Source organism: Haliotis rufescens, unplaced genomic scaffold, assembly GCF_023055435.1.
Source record: "Haliotis rufescens isolate VD_foot unplaced genomic scaffold, xgHalRufe1.0.p SCAF_11, whole genome shotgun sequence".
Lineage (NCBI taxonomy): Eukaryota > Metazoa > Mollusca > Gastropoda > Lepetellida > Haliotidae > Haliotis > Haliotis rufescens.
Window position 1 is genome coordinate 27448967 of NW_025963791.1, and position 18625 is coordinate 27467591.

General features: G+C 36.5%; 1 protein-coding gene across 10 annotated transcripts in view; it reads left to right on the forward strand.

The window, feature by feature from the left end:
* LOC124149331 (serine/threonine-protein phosphatase 2B catalytic subunit alpha isoform-like) overlaps nucleotides 1-17574 on the forward strand; it is a 57195-nt gene extending 39621 nt beyond the window's left edge. For 3 of the 10 annotated variants that reach the window (XM_046520837.2, XM_046520838.2, XM_046520845.2), the window contains exons 3-14: nucleotides 1243-1367; nucleotides 6724-6835; nucleotides 7079-7224; nucleotides 7484-7623; nucleotides 8168-8245; nucleotides 8510-8604; nucleotides 9498-9623; nucleotides 10120-10197; nucleotides 11231-11242; nucleotides 13138-13222; nucleotides 13899-13996; nucleotides 14755-17574. In XM_046520837.2, coding sequence (XP_046376793.1) covers nucleotides 1243-1367; nucleotides 6724-6835; nucleotides 7079-7224; nucleotides 7484-7623; nucleotides 8168-8245; nucleotides 8510-8604; nucleotides 9498-9623; nucleotides 10120-10197; nucleotides 11231-11242; nucleotides 13138-13222; nucleotides 13899-13996; nucleotides 14755-14885 — 1226 coding nt within the window. In that variant the 3' untranslated portion in view covers nucleotides 14886-17574. The remainder of the gene's footprint in view (nucleotides 1-1242; nucleotides 1368-6723; nucleotides 6836-7078; nucleotides 7225-7483; nucleotides 7624-8167; nucleotides 8246-8509; nucleotides 8605-9497; nucleotides 9624-10119; nucleotides 10198-11230; nucleotides 11243-13137; nucleotides 13223-13898; nucleotides 13997-14754) is intronic. The other 7 variants (XM_046520840.2, XM_046520841.2, XM_046520842.2 and 4 more) reach the window with 5 other exon arrangements.
* The last annotated feature ends 1051 nt before the right edge of the window (nucleotides 17575-18625 follow it).

The following is an 18625-nucleotide window of genomic DNA, read 5'->3' on the forward strand; positions in this document are numbered from 1 at the left end:
GACTAGAATGAATGAAAGACTGTTCACCTGGATGCACCATGTAGAGAGCAGTCATGGTGATGGACTTAAGGAGGCTCACGGGAATGTTCGATCACTCAATGCTCATTTTGAAGATGTGAAGAATCATAAGTTTTCTGGTGTGGTTCATGTTTTGTGTTTCAAAGAAACACATCAGTGATTACAGTGAAAGAGTCCTCCAAGGATATCAAGTCTATACAGGAGACATTACACATGGTATTGTCATGTATGTTTCGACAAGTTTCAAGAACATTGTCCAGCTATGTGATGTAATGTCATCTTGCAGTATTGAATATATTTCCTTTCTTGTTGGCAAGTTCTTCATTGCTTGTGTATATGTACCTCCAAAAGTGTCTTGGACATGTTTGTCACATTCGCTTACTGATTTCATGCAGAAACGTCAGGATCTCTCCGAGCAGCATGAATGTGAACATGTCCTAGTTACTCGGGATTTCAACTATGATCTGAGTGAAAAATTGAAACATGAAGATATCTTTAATGTGCAGAAAATGACAACTCATTCCCTCTCCAATTCACTGTCTTGGAGCTACACTAGACTTGTTGTTTACTGATCATACAAGTGCTGTGGCATCCAGACTACTCAAATCATAAGATGATTGGTCAGGGTTAGAAATTGGCACTAGTCCTATAGTCCTTGCCAAACTGCCCAATAGTTGAGGTATCATAAGGACTAATAGAAATTTGCCATTTTTAAGGGTTTTGCTGTATATTATCTTTATAAGGACTAGTGGACCAAAAATGTTAGTTTCTGATTATTGTTTAAGTAATAACACAACTCATTACAGACACAGTTTCATGTTCTTTCATAACTGCAGATGGCAAGAAACACCAGTAATCACTTTTTAAGTGCTTCCAATTATGCCATTTACAAAAAGGTCCAGTGAACATAGTTCACAGGGGCGGATGCCTTGCACACAACCAGACATGTCATATTGGCGGGGGGTTATGCGTATTTCATGCTTGTTATAGTTGGGTATTCTTTGTGGGTATCATAACCTAGTGGTTAAGTGAAAACAGTTGAACATTGATTGGTTTTAATGAGTTTCAGTCATTCAAACACCCATACTCTTTTGCATAAGGCTTGAATCGGGTTACATGCATACTTTAAGCAGATGGGATGCAATATTATGTGTCAAGTAAAATCTTGTTATGTATTGTACATTGTAATTGTCAAGTAATGTTTCTTTCATTTTCTTTTTTCAGTGTGCGGGGACATACATGGTCAATTTTATGACCTTATGAAATTATTTGAAGTGGGTGGCCCACCAGCAACAACACGCTACCTCTTCCTAGGAGACTATGTAGACAGAGGATATTTTAGCATAGAGGTTAGTATTGCTTCTAAAATGTCTTTTTAGGTCAAGTTTTGTTGTTAGTTGTTACAACAGTTTTCTCAACATCAGTACATGTCAGTGCTTGAGCCTATACTGCTATACATTATACTGTCTGTGCTATTTGAGTCATCTTGTCTGAATATGTATTTTGGCTTTGTCAGTAAAATTTAGCCTTACCATGTAGACTAGAAAAAAGGTGATCATACTAGACCAAAAGACTTTTCACTAGGCTCAGGCTTCGACCTAGTGGCTAAAGTCAGACTGTTATATCAGTACAATATTTGAATAAGAATTGATGTAAATCTTTATTATAAGTTCATGAATTGACAATACACAGTTGGACATCATCAGAAGATCTGTGCACACCAAAGATAGCTTTAAAATGAATTGCCATATGGCAATATATTTATGAATTGTGTTTGATATAACTTCACATGTTTTTAACAGTTGAATTTTTTATTCCCAAATCATCAGTCTATATGGATAGAATTCTTGGTTCTCGATTAAAGATTCAACCAGGAATCCATAAGAACACGGGTTGCATACTAGTTCACAGCTCATTTAAGACTTGTGCAGTAGTGACATAACTAGATTTAAGGACAAAACAGCGATGGACTAACATAAAATTGGCCATATTTTTGTAGTAAATTGAATTAACGCAAGTCGTCTATATGGGAACATGGGCTCTCGAGGTTCTTTTTGCTAGAAATGGAAAGGCATATAGTGATGTTCTGACAATAGTTGATGTTTGAATGGACAATGTCAGTCTGGCAATTAATAATAAGAATTCTAAATGGTTGGTTGGGAAATGATTACAGTTGAATTGCCAAGAAAATCTTCAGGGCCAAAATGTTTCATAAATAAGTCAAACATAATCCTTTAACTTTAAAAAGTTGCTAATTGACTATGGTAGAAGTCTATCAGTGGAGTACAACATTATTTTAGATGTGTTTTTTATTTAATCTCAACAGATTCCATCACTGGTCATTTATTTTTATATTTCTTATAAATATTATGTCTTACAATTCATTTCATAAAAAAAAAATATATTAGTTTCATTTTGGGTTATACATGAGAGTGATTATACCGGTACCTTTTCCAGCTTTTTGTATATGTCTTCATATCCTTAGTAGAGACCTGAAACCAGAAAGACCTCCACTGCTAAGTGCTTGTTTTAGGATGCAGCTAAAATGTGGGATGAGTGACCAAACTGGCTACGGTTTGGATGGTACTTTTGAGAAGTGGCTGTACCTCTAACCTAGTTATCATGTACCATAATGTCGTAAACATCTGCAAAACTTGGGTTTGGTTTTCCTCCCACATGAAGATGATGTGCTGTGGTATAACTGAATTACTGTAAAATGCTATCTTAAACCAAACTCACTCACTTTGAAAGGAGTGACAAACCTGTTGATAATATACGTGTTATGATCTTGATGTTTCATGGTGGAAAGAGACAGAGGAATATTTGAAGTTGTGACTAACCGTCATTTGTTGTCATATCTTATCCTTTTCTCATCGGTTCTTCATTGAAAATCTTCAGTTTGACTGTCTTTGAGACTCATTTACTCAATGTTCAGATGTGCTCCCCTTTTCTATGTATATGCTATATAGCAGTTCAATTATGTGGGACCATACATATAGCTAAAGTATACAGTGCCAACTTTGTCTGACAATAGAACAGAAAATGATCGAAAAAGATTGAAATATGATCCATAGGGATCCATTTTCAGTAATTCATTTCTGAGCATTATTATTTTACTTCATGCTGACTGACTGAAACACACACATAAAAGTGTTACAGATTGACCGTTACACCCAAGTTTCATGGGAGTGGTTTGGGGTTAAAGACGGAATGAAAGATCAAAACAAATCCCTAAATTTTTTAAATCAAGGCAGAAATATATGCCTTGATATGGCATGTTGCTATGGTTCACTTTGCCAATATGGAACAATTTACTTTAACTTTAAGGGGGCATGGGTGGCCCATTCATCTAAGGCACTGCTGTTTGCTGTACAGAGTTGCATCCTTTGCGCCAGAAACCTATGAGTGTGGGTTTAGATCCCAGTTTCCCTTATTTCCTAGCTTTTGTCAGCGCCATACCCATGCTCGTAGGTTTCACCAGTTGTAACATCTGAGACCTGCATCACTTTGGGCTTTCCTCCCACATTAAGCTGTCATGTTGTGAACATATCAGAGACATCAGACATCAGACATGATTTTGTTACAAACTAATAACGTCTTACTCTTAGATATAGATTTCATGAAAAAAAATTAAGCATACATCAATCTGAAAATTTTGTGCAGGGAATCATGGAACATTCTTTTGAGTGTGCATAGATATACATTTTAGAATTTTATTATAGATCAGTATGATAATTTTGAGACGATATATCAACACTAAAATTCTGAATTTTTGACATCCCTAGTCTGAAGCCTTTGCAGAACAACTGAACAATTAGGTAGCTACTGTGTTAGAAACATAAAATCTCCTCGCGCAGGTCTCATTTATCAGTTTATTTTAGAATTTTCTTATTTTGCATTTTTGTTTGTATTTATGTGAAAAAGAATTCTTTGTATGCTGTGTATATCCTGTAGTAGATTAAAAACATTAAGAATAAAAAAATGAACAGTACTGGGATGCTTTTGGCTTAAAACAATGAAGTTTAGGTGTTGCACTAACATGAATGTGATGATTATTATCAACAGTGATCAACTGTTGTCAAAAGACCCTTGTATATAGCATTAAGATTTATTTTCAAAAGATTGTGAGCAATAATTCTCAAAAGTTGAATATATCGTCAATTAAGTTAAGACAGGCAGTAACTGGCAACATTTTGTTGGTACATATGTTGTGCAAACACTTTACATTCCAGGCATAGAGTAGAACAGGATGAACAGAACATTGCCAGTAGGGTCAGTCTGACTATGTCTGACTATATAAATACGGATTCCCAACTTCACCTACTACGCACTTGTCAGTTTGAAATTATCAGCTTCTGAAAAACATACCAAAAGTATATGAAAAACTCATTAAATAGACTTTATGCATGTAGAGTCGGTGCCCTTGTATTTACTCCTGTGTTCTGGTGAATGATTGAGCACACTGCAGTCCGTTAACTACCAGTTTATGTAGTCCTGGTTTCCCATGGTGATATCCACAGAATGCAGCAACCCACTCATTTCATGAGCTAACTATGCGTTGGCCTGAATGCAAGGAAAGTGATAATGTCTGAAGGCTTGGCAGAGAAGACAGTTTATTGGAATTGGTACTAATCATGTTTCAAGAAAAGCAAAAGATGCACACAAAACAGCATTTAATGAGATGGCCACTAGCAAGGCTCTGTGTGCAGCAGAGGATATTTTCCCTTGTCAAGGTCAATATTAGCATTGATTAGTAGGTGCTGCCAGAAGTGTGGGAGTTGTAATCTATACTTAGCTCTCTGGCAGTGCTTCCATAGATATGATTCAGTCCTGCCACTATTTAAGCTGCTTTTCTCCATGTTTTCCTTGGCTGTACTGATGTCTTGTCCTTGGCTTTATTGTTGGATTTTGTGGGTCACAATTGAATGTCGGTTATTGATGTATCCTGTCCATGTTATCTCATACCATAATCTTTAAGGAATCTATTGTTCAGATATTTTCATTATCTATTTAAAGAAAATACCAACAAGCTACAGGGAATTGCAGATCAGCTGTAGAAACTAACATTTTTACTCTACTAGTCCTTATGATGATAACATAGAGACAAAACTACTAGTCCTTATGATACCTGAACTATTGGGCCGTTTTGCAGTTTTTACAGGACTAGTGCCAATTTCTAACATTGCATATTATCTCTCCCTGAGTGATTGAATGCTGAAATCTTACAATTATACCCCCAGAAATATGGCAATGCAAAAAGTAGTACTCTCACGAAAAGAACTCATTTTCATTTTGTATATTTATTGCCCATATTAATTTGGGGGTTTGGGGAGGGGTGGACATTATTTGTCCATATGTGTTGATCTGTTCATTTCCGGAACAGGGCGGTCGGGGAGCCTTGTGGTTAAAGCGTTCGCCCGTCCCGCCAAAGACCCGGGTTCGATTCCTGACATGGGTACTATGTGTGAAGCCCATTTCTGGTGTACCCCGCCGTGATATTGCTGGAATATTGCTAAAAGCGGCATAAAACAATACTCACTCATTTCCGGAACAAAATTCATCATCTGTTTAATAGGTCCCCAGGACAAAGTTTGCACAGATGTTGAATTAGTATTGATATGGTTTCATATGAATTTTTAGTATGTTTGCATTGTAATGGCTGTAATTTGGACATCAACTGAGGCAGTGATGGTTAGTGCCAAAGCAGAACGAGAACTGTATTCAGTATTTCATCTGAACAAATGTCAGGGTACAGTTGTTTTATTTATAACTGTTAACTAGCTGTGTAATTTGATGTGTTGACATTTTCTCATTTCATCATGTGCTTTGTATTATCTAATTTCAGCACGTTTCATTAGAAAAATACAAACTGCAGCAACACAAACAGTTTATTAAATGTGATTAAAATGTGTTTCGAGTCAGTAACCAAGGAAATTAATTACTAATAAATTATACAGTTGTTACCATTTTTGCATACTGCACATATTATAAATGATAAATGTTTGGATATGACCATATGGTGTTGGGTTATGTTGATAATTGAGTGATTAGATCTGTATGTTTAGTGTCATTATCTGTTTCCTCATCACAAACTTAGTTTTTCTGCATCTCTCACAAACAAGCATATGCATGAACCCAGCAATATAGTGACATGTGAACTGAAAAGTGGTATTCTGTGTTGGTATTGACCACTAGTAGAGGTGTAATGATCAACCGAACATTTGGTGCATCACGTAAAGTGCCCCAAACATACCTAATCAAGAGCCTACTGGTAGGTCAAGTACTGTTACAAAATAAGTATATGAGGGTGACATGGTATGAACATCAATTGTAAAATCACAACTCTAACTTAAATATGAAACAGGTCTGGAGTCCTGTTGGGCTACTTTTCATTTCCACATGTTTTGATGTATCATTTTGTCTGTCTTTACAGCCCTAGCCACTAGACCAAGCAAGACAAGTGAAAATCTTAACGGGTTATTTGTTTTCTCCCAAAATCTAGTTATGTTTCATAAACCGCTAGTCTGAAATGAGCTGTAGATTAGTTGGTGTGGACCAGTTGTCTATTCAATGTGATCTGTTCTGCGACGTGTGTAGTCATAAAGAGCTACTTTGGTGTTTGCAGAAGCTCTTTGTGAAGTGTAAAGATTACCAAATGTTTTGTTGGCTGGTATGTTATTAATTTGATATTTTTTTCTGTTTCAGTGTGTATTATACCTGTGGGCTTTGAAAATATTGTATCCAAACACATTTTTCCTCTTACGAGGAAACCACGAATGTAGGCATCTAACAGAGTATTTCACATTTAAACAAGAATGTAAGTAGATCAATATCCTTATTTTATTGTTAAATTTTAATTTGTGAATGGCAAAAAAAATTAAGTTAATATTATATTAACCATGGTTACATGCAAACTGATCTAAACGGATCTATGTTCCATGAAATATCTGCTCTGTGCAATTGTGATAACATTTTTCCGGTAACGATCAAAATCTCAAACTATCCAAACATTCATTTGTAATGGCATGTTAAACATACTTCATGGTAACTTATATTCTAGGTAAAATAAAGTACACAGAAAGGGTATATGATGCCTGCATGGAGTCCTTTGACTGTCTGCCACTAGCAGCTTTAATGAATCAGCAGTTTCTCTGTGTCCATGGGGGGCTTTCACCAGAAATTCACAATTTGGAAGATATCCGAAAGGCAAGTGGAATATTGTTCATGCATTTACTATCAAGATTAATGTCTATTTGCAACTAGTGTTTGGTTTCAGCATTAACACTTCTTCCATATAAAGCAATTGATTCTTGAGAATTGCCATTGAAATATTTTTATGTATATTTTCAAACTGTGCACCTAATATATCAACCTATCCAGTCTTTTTTTAAATATTTATTTGGGACCTTTGGTTTTGTAGTTTATAGCTATTCTTTTGTTTAAAACTGAATTGTTTGTTTTCTAGTTGGACAGATTCAAGGAGCCTCCAGCATTCGGTCCCATGTGTGATATATTGTGGTCAGATCCATTGGAAGATTTTGGAAATGAAAAAACAACAGAACATTTCACACATAATACAGTTAGGGGTTGCTCATATTTTTACAGGTAAATATATTTACCATAATCTTCATTCACTGAAATCATTTCATTGATATACTACTGCCTCCTAGATGTAGTGAATAGTGTTTGCCAGGAGAGAGAAATATCAGTGGTTTGATCCCTGGCCATGTCACTCTAAAAGATGTTAAGAGATGGTACTTGTAACCCAGACTAGTGCTCAGCATTAAGGGAATAAGACAAGTACTGGTTGGCTTGGAGTCTATGCAATGTCTGAGAGGGGTAATCATGTTGAAATCCGGCATGGTATCTCCCTGTGCTAGCACTGCCAAAATGGCATTAGTCCAGACTCAAATGCCAGACTACAACAAGCAGACACAAACACACGTGTGTGCACATCACTATATCATTGCAATAATCTTGAACATGGTGTTAAACCCTATTCATCTCACATAATTGTTGATATGCCAGACATGCAAGAAGCAGGGGTCTTTTTTATTATGTAGTGAAAATTATTTGAAAATGTTACTAAAAGATTCTTTGATATGTTCAATATTAAAGTTACAAATACAAATATGACTTTTTGTTTTAGCTATGCAGCATGTTGTGATTTTTTGCAACAAAACAACTTGTTGTCAATAATCAGAGCACATGAGGCACAGGACGCTGGGTAAGCAATAATTTGATTTTTCAAGTCTGTATGGTCACTTTTCTGAGTGTGGACAGTCTTAGTTATTCAAGTTATTAAATATCATTGATGTTTGTTTTTATAGCTACCGAATTATGAAATACAGATAAAATCAGTTATCCATCTTGCTTTTTTGTGCTTCTGTGTGAAATACACTACAAACATTCAGTTTTTAATTGTAAACAGTAGCTGAACCAGAAGTTGATATTGCATTTTTGTGACAAGGTGATTCTTTTTCTGTTCCAGGTACAGAATGTATAGGAAAAGTCAGACAACAGGTTTTCCATCATTAATAACAATATTCTCAGCACCAAACTATTTGGATGTTTACAACAATAAAGGTAAGTTACTGCAGTGGTGTTTACATCCTCTGTTATCCAGTGCATTATATGGCCATTCTATTATTCAGTAGCCCACCATAGCTTTGTGTCACCGCGTCACCCTAACTCTACACAGAATTAGTATGACCTGTACCTCTTGAGCTTTCCTTCCTCAGGTGAATGTGTTAATTTTATCCTTATCATGTTGGACCTGTGGAAATTGCAATAAATAATAAGATCCTAAGCAGGCCGCTACTGTTGGCACTTGTGCGAGCAGGTTGTTGACTCATAGGATTTTACTGTATTTTGTTATGTAATTCCCAGTGTGTGGTATCAAAGATCGAACATGTATTTAGAAAGCTGTTGAACCCGTTTCAACAGGCAAAGAATCTAGATACGATGTGCTAAGTACTAAGATTCAATCTGTTTTTTTCTTATGAATGCAATCTTGCGAAGCTGTGTGGAATATTAATGTATTTCATGCTAGTACAGTGATTTTTCTGGTCACATTTTCATGAATGTATCTACTTTTTAATTTAAAGAACATTCTTCTATCTAAAGAAAGAATTTAGTACCTTTTAGATGACAGTATGCTTGGTATCCCAGAAAACTAACTTTGTGTTAGTAATCAGTAATGGAAGTTTAGTAGTGTGTTATATGTATCATCTATGCATATCATATGCAGGCATGGAAATTACCCAAGAACCTTTACTAGCCTGAATGCTGATAACATGGCAATACCAAAATAATGTTTGGGGTTCTACTAGCCCATAGTATATATAGTTTTAACAAAACTTGTCTGGGCTAGTGTTAATTTCCATCCCTGATATGATACATATGATAGAAACATTCCTTTTGTTGTACAGTTATACAATGTATGTATACTTTGCAATGAACTGTCAATAATGTTTCAGCTGCCATACTGAAGTATGAAAACAATGTGATGAACATCAGACAGTTCAACTGCTCTCCGCACCCGTACTGGTTGCCAAACTTCATGGATGTGTTCACATGGTCTCTTCCATTCGTAGGGGAGAAAGGTACAAGTACTACATAACATTTCATGGACAGTCTCATGTACAGTGTATATAAGGACATTAAAACATTTCTGAGAAAGGAGTTGCATATTTAATAAAGACCTATGAATAGTTGGATCATCTTCAGTTATTTTTCGCAGAACCATTGGAGTAACCCATGTAATCTTGAAGTCATTTTTTTTAGCCTGTGTAAAACAATGATTTTTTGTACCTGATAAGATCAGTTTCTCTTTTGATTTGCTTCAGCCAAAATTATAGTTTACATCATAGATCTTATCATTGCAAGAAACATTTTTGTCCATGGAATGAAAATTATACCAGATTAAGTAAGTGGCCCCCTGAAAAATGAAGATGGAATAAAGTAAGCAGAAATGGCTAGGCATGTCAGGAGTTGCTGGCAAGTGAGAAGACAAGCAGATCATCTACAATCTGTCAACACCAAAAGACCTCCAGCCTACGTCCCCTGCAAATACATAAACTGGCATGTTTGTTTTTCCAGTGACAGAAATGCTTGTCAACATCCTCAACATATGCTCAGATGATGAGCTTATGACTGAAGGAGATGATTCCCTAGAAGGTGAGGTGTTCACTTCACATATGTTCCCCTTTGTGTGTGCTAGCCGCTTCCCTGGCTATTACATTAGTAGTGTTGTCATCCTAGACCTAGCATGAGCAGCTACTGTTCCGTCTTGCCGTCAGCTTTTTCTGTTAGAAATAGATTGTCACTGAAAACATTCATACCTTTGCTAGTGACTGTAGCTGTTTTCTTTTTTTTTATTAATATTTTTATAGCTGAGCTATGTAGCTACTTCTAATCTCTGTTGACAATGATATTGGACAAGGCAGAAAGAGGATGACTTTTTCATTGGTCAGAAATTCATACATTCATTTTCATGCAAGGACAGCTTCCAAGAAGAACATTGATTTGTCATACTACAAAGGCATTTTCATCAGTTTGTTTCTAAAAATCACAAACTGTGATAAATACAGACAGGCATGTGCGCACACCCCACCCCACCCAGTAATGTCTGATATTGGTGTTGGATGTATGAAATAGAAGCCTGTAGGATGCACATTTCTGTCTGCTTCATCATACATGTCAAAGCATCATGCTTCTTCTGTCTTTGATTGAGCTTACTTTTCAGAGTCGCTAAGACTTTTCTTTTCCCTTACCATCTACAGGTAAATCAATGTATTAAAGTTTTGAGCTGCAACAATTTTGCTGCATTTCTGCATATTAGTGTAATTTTGATGCTTTTGAAGTAATATTTTGTATCAAACAAAACATCTATTGTTCTCAGAGCAAAGAAATACTGTTCTGCGTAATCTTTTGTAATTGTCATTAATTTTGTTACTCCTGTAAAAATTACAAATTTCCTAAATTGTTATCCACTTTGAATTTAGCTCCTGAATACTCTTTTTGTAAATAATAAGCATGTGGTGTTGTTGACATATGAAACTAAAGTATAATGTAAAAAACTTATTAGGCATTAGCCTTGTAATATATACTCAGTGTTTCATACTGTTTTTTTCTCTCTTTCTCTCTTCTCCCCTCGATATGCTATTGGTGACCTGTGTTGCACCTTTGTTATCCCTGCATGCTTAAAAAGTGCAGCGGAGTGGTAAGTTAAAAAAGATGGCTTGTGACAAAACGTGGAGGAGAGATGCTGAGGGTGTATGTGTGTGTGTGTGTGTGTGTTGACACCAGTGTCCCAGCCTCTCTCCACTACTGATGTCACAAGTTTATCCTAACGTTGTATGTAGACTTGCTGTGGTGGCTTGGCACCAGCTGCTTGTGCTCACCAGTTCTGTCGGCCATGGCTGTAGGCTCAGCTTGTAGGCAAACCAAACAACCCACCCACCTGCTTTTGTGTGTCATGGCATTAAACACCTCAACTTGCAGTACTTCAATCTATAGTGGCCAGCCTGTATTTGCATTTACTCATTTGCGGGTGCTTTTCAGGAAATTAATCATGTTTTTAAACAAATGCTGTTTGAGATTTATTCCATTTACTTGCTTATTCAGCTGTAATGAGGCAAGATTATTTGTAGGAGGATTGTAATTGTTTCATTTTCTCAGTCCCCATTAATCCTGTGTCAGCGGCTTGCTGTGGACATCATCACTTTGCTACCATCTCTCTAGGGATGGTTGACTCGATCATCTAAGGATGTTTCCAAGTATTATCTGATTTCTTGAAAATCCTTAGATTGAATCAACGATTAATACCCTTGGGAATACTTCACATTGTTCTATGTACAGGTTGACAAGTATTGATAACATTGCATATATAACTTTTTTCGCCTGATATTTTGCCTAATGATGATGTCTACAGGCATATATGTATCATTTACTGATATAGAAGTAGAGGTTTCTTGTGTTTCATCTTGCTTTGTATCTCTCAATTAACCTTAATATGTTCTAAGCTAAAATTGTGTTTCATTATTGTCATTTCATTTGACTCAAGTTTGCTGCCTAGGTTTAATGCTAATCTACTAGAATGACTTTCTCATTTACTCATTTTGTCATAAACATCACTTACAATTTGTACTTGCATGTTATTAAAAATACACACGCTTGGAACTTCAGTACAATTATAAACATACCTGTATATTTGGATTCTGGTTTATTTGTCAAACAAATAAGTGTATTGACTAACTGGTATTTCAGCTACAACCATTTCTGAGCAAAAGCTCATGTTCTTCTGTTTATGATGCATAATTATTAAGTGTAAATTGCGCTTTAATAATGAAAGCAGAAGTTGTAGTTGTGCTGATGAGTGTATAATTTACAATGCCAGCAATTGTCTGAATGCCTAAATACAGTATAACCTGTATGTCCGTATGTCTTTAATATACTGGATCAGGAATGAAGGTAATATGCATACACCAGTCACGGATTACACATTACTAATTGACCTTCTCATCATCTCCACAGCTTCAACCTCCTCCTGCAGGAAGATTATCATTACTGTATTTGTTGTTTCTTTTTTCTTTCATGTTTTTTCTTCCCCCCCTACCTGGACATTGCCAACTCAAAAACATCTAATGTTGGATTGATTTCAAACTTGGTACGTTCATTATGACATCCAATTGCATCGCACCTTTCACCATTTTCTGGCACTTATTTTGTGAGTGTTTGGCAATTCTACATGATGAATGGTACAAATCAAATAAGTAAATTGCACAGTGAAAATTGGATTTTGAAAACAATCCCGAAATCGAAAAACGAAATCCACCAGTTCCTATCCACTGGGAATACCATTCACCATGTTCTTTAAGCCTTTATTTGATAATATATTTTTTTCAGTTTTTCTTAAACTCTTGTTTAAATGTGATCTATAACTTTTATGTAAATCTTTTTATAGAAGTTTTTAAATGCTAAATATCATTTTAATTCTCTCTATGCTATTCTTAATTCAATAGATGCAGGTTCACAATTCACTTGTGATTGATGCACACTGTTGTGTTTTGTGTGTTTTACTGAATGCAGGCTAAGGTGTTCTGTTTATTATTATAGCGGGTTTAGTGGCAGCCAGAAAGGAGGTGATCCGCAACAAAATCAGGGCAATTGGCAAAATGGCCAGAGTCTTCACAGTTCTGAGGTAAGATGTACTTCCCTTAGACAATATCTGCTGAAAGTATTGTATGTCCTTCGACTGTACCAAATATGTGAGCTTTTGTCTTGACATGTCTTTCATCTGTCATAAGAACACAAGGCCTGCTGGAAGTTTGCATGTGAGACCCATTTATTGCGTCCAATGCCACAATTCTTGATCCAATATTAAACATTAAACAAAGGCAGCCATTTAAAAAATGTCAGATTACAACAATACTCCTCTATTTCTGCTTGTGTCATTAAGAAGTTTGATAGAATTTAAGTGTGAAATCATGTGCATTAGAATATTGTGCTGCACCATTCCTTTTTTTTATATAGCACAGCTTCCCAGTATAATAATATAGAGGCACAGTGAATATCTGGGCTAGTATTAGTCTTCAGCAACTAATGCTTGTCTCAAGGTGACCACCAGGATCGGATGGTTCGGCTCCCTGATTTGGTTGATGCATGTCACTGTGTCCCATATATGTAGATTGATGCGCATGATATCAATTGCTGGATTGACTGGTCCAGACTCTATTATTTCATGATTGATTTCATAAAGCTTAAATATTGCTGAGTGCAGCGTTACACAACAAGCATAAAAACATGATATTGAACACACACAAAAACTCCATGTCTCAAAAAATAGCTTTTTTTTTTCTATTTCTTTTTTTTTGCAGAGAAGAGAGCGAAAGCGTGCTTCAACTCAAAGGTCTCACTCCAAATGGATTGTTACCTCTTGGTGCGTTGTCTGGAGGAAAGGATACTCTCAAAAGTGGTATGTACTGTAACTTGTCTTGGTTGTTAAACATACCAAATTTTCTTTATTATACACCCGTACATGTAATACTTTCATGCAGGCTGTTGACCTGGCGTCTTTCCTGTTCAATGCAGGCACAGTGGTAACTCACTGCCTTAACGAATCCTAAAATTAAGTCCTACAAAGGGTTCATGTTAATCACCAACATATCACAGTATTAGAGACCTGGGTGCCATTGTTCAAAACAACCTTAGCGCTACGACTGTCTTAAGTCTGTGTTAAGGTATGGAGTTCCGATCACCTTTGTGCTAAGAACACTTTGTACAACAGCACCCTGGACTCTATTAGATGGACATTGTATGCCCCAGCCCCCCAACGTTGATTAGATGCTAGCGTGTATTTGAGGTCTGGTGTCTTATAAGGGATATATGGTATCCATTTTTTTCACTAAGATTCTTTTGACATATGTTTTGTTTGTTTGTTGTTTAACATCGCAGCAATATTCCACCTATATGATGGCTTTGACATATGTTTACTTACTTTAACCTATCAAAACAATTCATCTGATAATGTATATGGTTGCTAGAATTATCTTTCGAACATTTTGACTTTTTACACTGACAGTAAGCAGCAGCTTGTTTCCAAATGGCATGCCTACTTTCTTCCTGATGTCCTTACGTATCATTTCCAAAATTATTTTGCAACTTGACAATGCAAGTTCATCATGTGAACAGCTTCAATCACATTGTCTTTAATCTGATTATATTCTCTTTCAGCTTTGAGTGGTTTCTCTCCAACTCACAAGATCAGCGGCTTCGAGGAGGCTAAATGCTTAGACAAACTAAATGAGAGGATGCCACCTAGAAAGGATGCAGTAAACCAGCAAAACAACAAAGAAAAGGCATAATATGCTGGATTATCCACTGAATCACCGGTCTATTGCCCTTTCCTATCAGGGGGGTTAATCCAGTCACTCGTCGCAGGAAGCTGGCTTCCTAACAAATCAAATCTATGGCTGTACACATTTCAAACTGTAGATAGACCTGTTACTTTTGATCTCAACCTATGGCTGTAAGTTATTGATCCTATCTGTATGAGAGTTGACAAATATGTGTTCTTGTCCATATGAACACATATTACTGTTTTATTTTTGTTACTGTTTAAAAAAAAAAAGTCATGTCTTTCTCCAAGAAAGTTGTCCTTGTTTTGTTGATATTGTTTACTTTCTTGACCCTCAATTCTAGTCAAGTCCCAGACTTAAACACCTGACGACGATGACACCTGTCCATCCCTCGCCCTTGCCCTCCTATGCCCAGCCACCCCTCCTCTGTTAAGTTAGACAGCTTTCTGTCTAGCAGTGACTGGGATTATTGAAAACAATGGCTGAAGCCAGCCAGCCAGCTGTCATGACTGCTGCTTCTGATGAGAAGGAAAGCAGACCTGAGATGACAGCAATCTCCACATTGTGCAAGAGGAACTAACTTTTGTGACAAGGAAATGTGTTCTTATGATTTCACAAAGTGAGGATTGAACCTCCTACTCTTTTGACTTGATCCTGAGTCAGTCTGTGTGATGAAGCTGCCAGCCCGCCCGACCTATGGCAGATGGCCTGTGTAGACGAGGACCAACGGATTGGCTCCCTGGATATTGTCAGTGCCACTAGACATAATAATGAACACATGCACATGATGTACGTACTTACATACATGGGTGTGTGTGCTACAGTGATCTGCAGGAAGGATACCAGCTGCATTCCTTCAAGCTGGATCAAGGTCAGCTTGAGCCACGTAAACGCCTTCTGCCATAAGGATCTATTGGATATACCGGTTTGATACTCGTCGATCTACAGGAGTACAATGTCTATCAGCCATCAGAACATCGTTTCCAGGGCACCTTGATGACTGACATAAATGTGTTTACAAGACTCCTACTGAACACAATGATGATAAATATGGAGGATTTTTGCTATGTGATGATGTATTGAATTATTATTGCACTTAGATGGACATTCTTAACACCTTGTTTCTACAACAGTTACCAGCATCCTCAACACACAAAAACCAGACTGATAGATCTGTTTGAAAAGAACAAAACTGTTTTGTTTGTGTTTGATACCTAATCATATCCCTACTCGTGATTGCGTGGAGGGCGAATCTGCTTCACCAGGAATGTTGGCACTGTTTGTTGTTATGTAAATGAGGCTGGTATTAACCTTCCAGTGGTGTACATGTACAACTTTATTAATATATTTCCCATTCCCATCTTAAGAAGAAATATTTTCCTACCATTACAAGACAAGTTTTCACATATCCCCTTGTTTTTGCTCACATTCTCCCAAATGTTACGTACAAATTCCACATGTTTGCTGAAAGTATTTGAGGCCTTTTCTGTTAATGCATTGAAAACTAGTTTGTTGTTGCTAAGTACATTAATGAAGCACAACTCAATAGTTGATGTTTGTTTTCATGTATATTCCCTTAGTATTTTCACAGGAACATTGCATTTTCAACACTTTACTTATTACAAATGTACTAGTTGTTAAGATGCAGCGCAATCATCTATTGGTGTAGTGTTGAAATCTGAAGCTAAAGAGCACATATTATTGACACAGTGTGAGAACATTGGTGCAACATAATATTTAACTTTCCACCTTTATTGTCGACCAATGTGTCCTTCCTACCCGATCCTTCACAAGTTATCATGCTCAGATTTTACACAGGGAGGAGTTGACTTTTTAACAATTTTTTTTATCTTCACAGTGCTTCTCCCTGTAGACAGATGTTGATACAGAAACTCACAGCTACCATTAGATTTGTGTGGTTGTGCTTTTAAACATTGAAGTTTAGATGTTGCACTTTTATCAAAGTTTTTCATTGAAATTACCCTTTACAAACTTTGAATGTTCGTCAAAACTTTGAGACTGGTGTTTATGTGCATGACAATAAATCTCCAATTCTTGCACCACCGAGTACAATGTGTCATTTACCTCTTGGGTGTACAATTCTTTTACGTTCAATTTCTGTTGATTATTTAAGTTACACAGTGTTGACCCCTTAGCAATCCTGTGGCTGCTATTGAGGAATGCTAAAGGGTGAAATTGAGTAAATTTATCATGTATTCATGCATCTTCCATTGGTCTTCATGAAATTGAGTTGAAAACTTTTAATTCAAGGCAATGAATGGATATTTTGAGTAAAAATGAAGTTATTTTCATTGATCATACATTGAAAGACTGGACTGCTGGCTAAGTGTGTTCTCTACTCCACTATTGCATTGACAATTCTTGCTGGGCCATGTGTCCACTCCATGTCTTGTTGACTGAGCCATACAGGCCTCAGACCCACTGGACATCGCACCCATATGAACACTAAGGCTTTGTGTACAAATTCTGTAGTTGAAGCACCTTGTAATTATTGCCTTGTATAGCCATTTTTATTATTATTATTATTATTATTATTATTATTAACTTCTATGTTTACAAACTTTGACCTTTTTCATTATTTTGTCAATTGTCAGGACATTGTTGTAAATCATGCATGTATTCATAATTGTAAAATTTCTGTGTTGAAATTTAAATTAAAAAACAACAAAATTCATGTAGTATTTTGCACTTGTTGTTTGTAACATGACTGCAGAATGGTCAGTTTTGCTAAGTGTAGTCTTTTTCTTAGCACGCCGAAGACCCGGGTTCGATTCCCGACTTGGGTACAATGTGTGAAGCCCATTTCTGGTGTCCCCCGCCGTGATATTGCTGGAATATTGCTAAAAGCCCTGTAGATGATTTGAGTGTATGTTCATGAGCACTGCTCTGGCTTCCATCTGTGTTTCAATGAACCACTTGCTTCTGAACAGTAACACATGGAAGGAATAGTACTTTTCCTGTTTTGTTTGGATCACAAAGATTTGCATAATACTATCATGAGACCTTGGCTTTGGTTCCCCAAATGAGTACAATGTGTGATGCCATACTTGGTGTCCACAACTTTGGAATGGTATGAAACCAAAACAATATCTCAACGCATTATCTGCATTTTAGTGGATATGTCTTACGTATTGTGGGGTACTCTCATACTTTATTTACAGACATCTATCTACACATTATTCATATAGTCAAAGCAAAGAAGTTTTGATTTACATTTCCTGAACCAACGAGTTTGTGACTAAGATCATGTCTGCCTAATGCAAGGTGAACATTTTTACAGTTGACTTGACAACAGTTTTGTATTCTGAAGTTGACGCAATTCAGTACACAGCAATACCAACTATGCAGACATCAGAGCTGGGCGGACAGTGTTTTCTTTGGGTTTCAACTTCAAGGAAGTCGAGGAGTTGTGTACAAATTATATCAAACATGTTCGTTCATGTGATGATTGTTGTAAGGTAACTCTTATTCGACTTCGATTGGAAAACAGCCTTTCATTGTGGAAGTGTGAACTCATGAATGAGTGCCTTACAACATTTACATACTTTATTTACAGACCTTAGTTAAGTTACATGTGAACGCATAGTAAATTTACGTATACAGATGTATGTAGTTACAGGTGCAAAATTATGTGAGTAAATGTGCATGTGAACAGGGCATTGGTGGGGTTTTTTTTGGTGTTTTTTCTGGTGTTTTTTTTCTTTGGGATGGGGGGATCTCGCTTT